We start from the raw sequence: 556 nt of genomic DNA, 5'->3' as shown, positions 1-556 counted from the left end.
TTTCGCTAGTGCGAGACGAGGGACTGACCATAAAGAAACTAAAAATGGATGTCAGTTGGAAATATTATCTTGTAACGATTCTATATATTTTATTAAGTTTCAGTATCAATTCAGGTAAGCACTTCGATATCACTTCTTCAGTATTAATTTGTATTTTTTAAACCAAGTCTGTATTAATGGAACAAATAAATTTCAATGATAGCTGGCCTATGTGTTTGTGCATAGCAACATGGACTGTGTAAATATCGATTTTAAAGCTCAAACTGTTACGAAGCAAACAATAGAACCTCCATTGCTATCTCACCACAAATGCTGTAGGCATATTAACATATTTTTGTGTCATGAATTTGTTTTTTTAATGCAATCTCTGCATTTTATTGCATTTTTATATTATTATTATTATTATTATTATTATTATTATTATTATTATTATTATTATTATTATTATTATTATTATTATTATTATTATTCATTTTTCAGTTTTTAAATTATCATGACTCTTTTCCTCTTCACATTATCAACAAAACCAATACTGTACTCCAGTAAAGAAGCTATA

At 26.4% G+C, this 556-nt stretch overlaps 1 protein-coding gene across 1 annotated transcript in view; it reads left to right on the top strand.

Annotated features, from left to right (window-relative positions):
• Positions 1-556, top strand: part of LOC117100091 (protein shisa-5-like) — a 10205-nt gene continuing 9649 nt past the window's right edge. Inside the window, exon 1 of the mRNA XM_033239643.1 lies at positions 1-114. Within this exon, the coding sequence (XP_033095534.1) occupies positions 45-114 (70 nt within the window). The 5' untranslated portion in view covers positions 1-44. The remainder of the gene's footprint in view (positions 115-556) is intronic.

The sequence above is a fragment of the Anneissia japonica genome, unplaced genomic scaffold (genome assembly GCF_011630105.1).
Source record: "Anneissia japonica isolate Jap-2015-1 unplaced genomic scaffold, ASM1163010v1 scaffold439_len473750_cov173, whole genome shotgun sequence".
Taxonomy (NCBI): domain Eukaryota; kingdom Metazoa; phylum Echinodermata; class Crinoidea; order Comatulida; family Comatulidae; genus Anneissia; species Anneissia japonica.
Note: the sequence above shows the minus strand (reverse complement) of the source record. Positions and strands in the feature narration are given on the sequence as shown.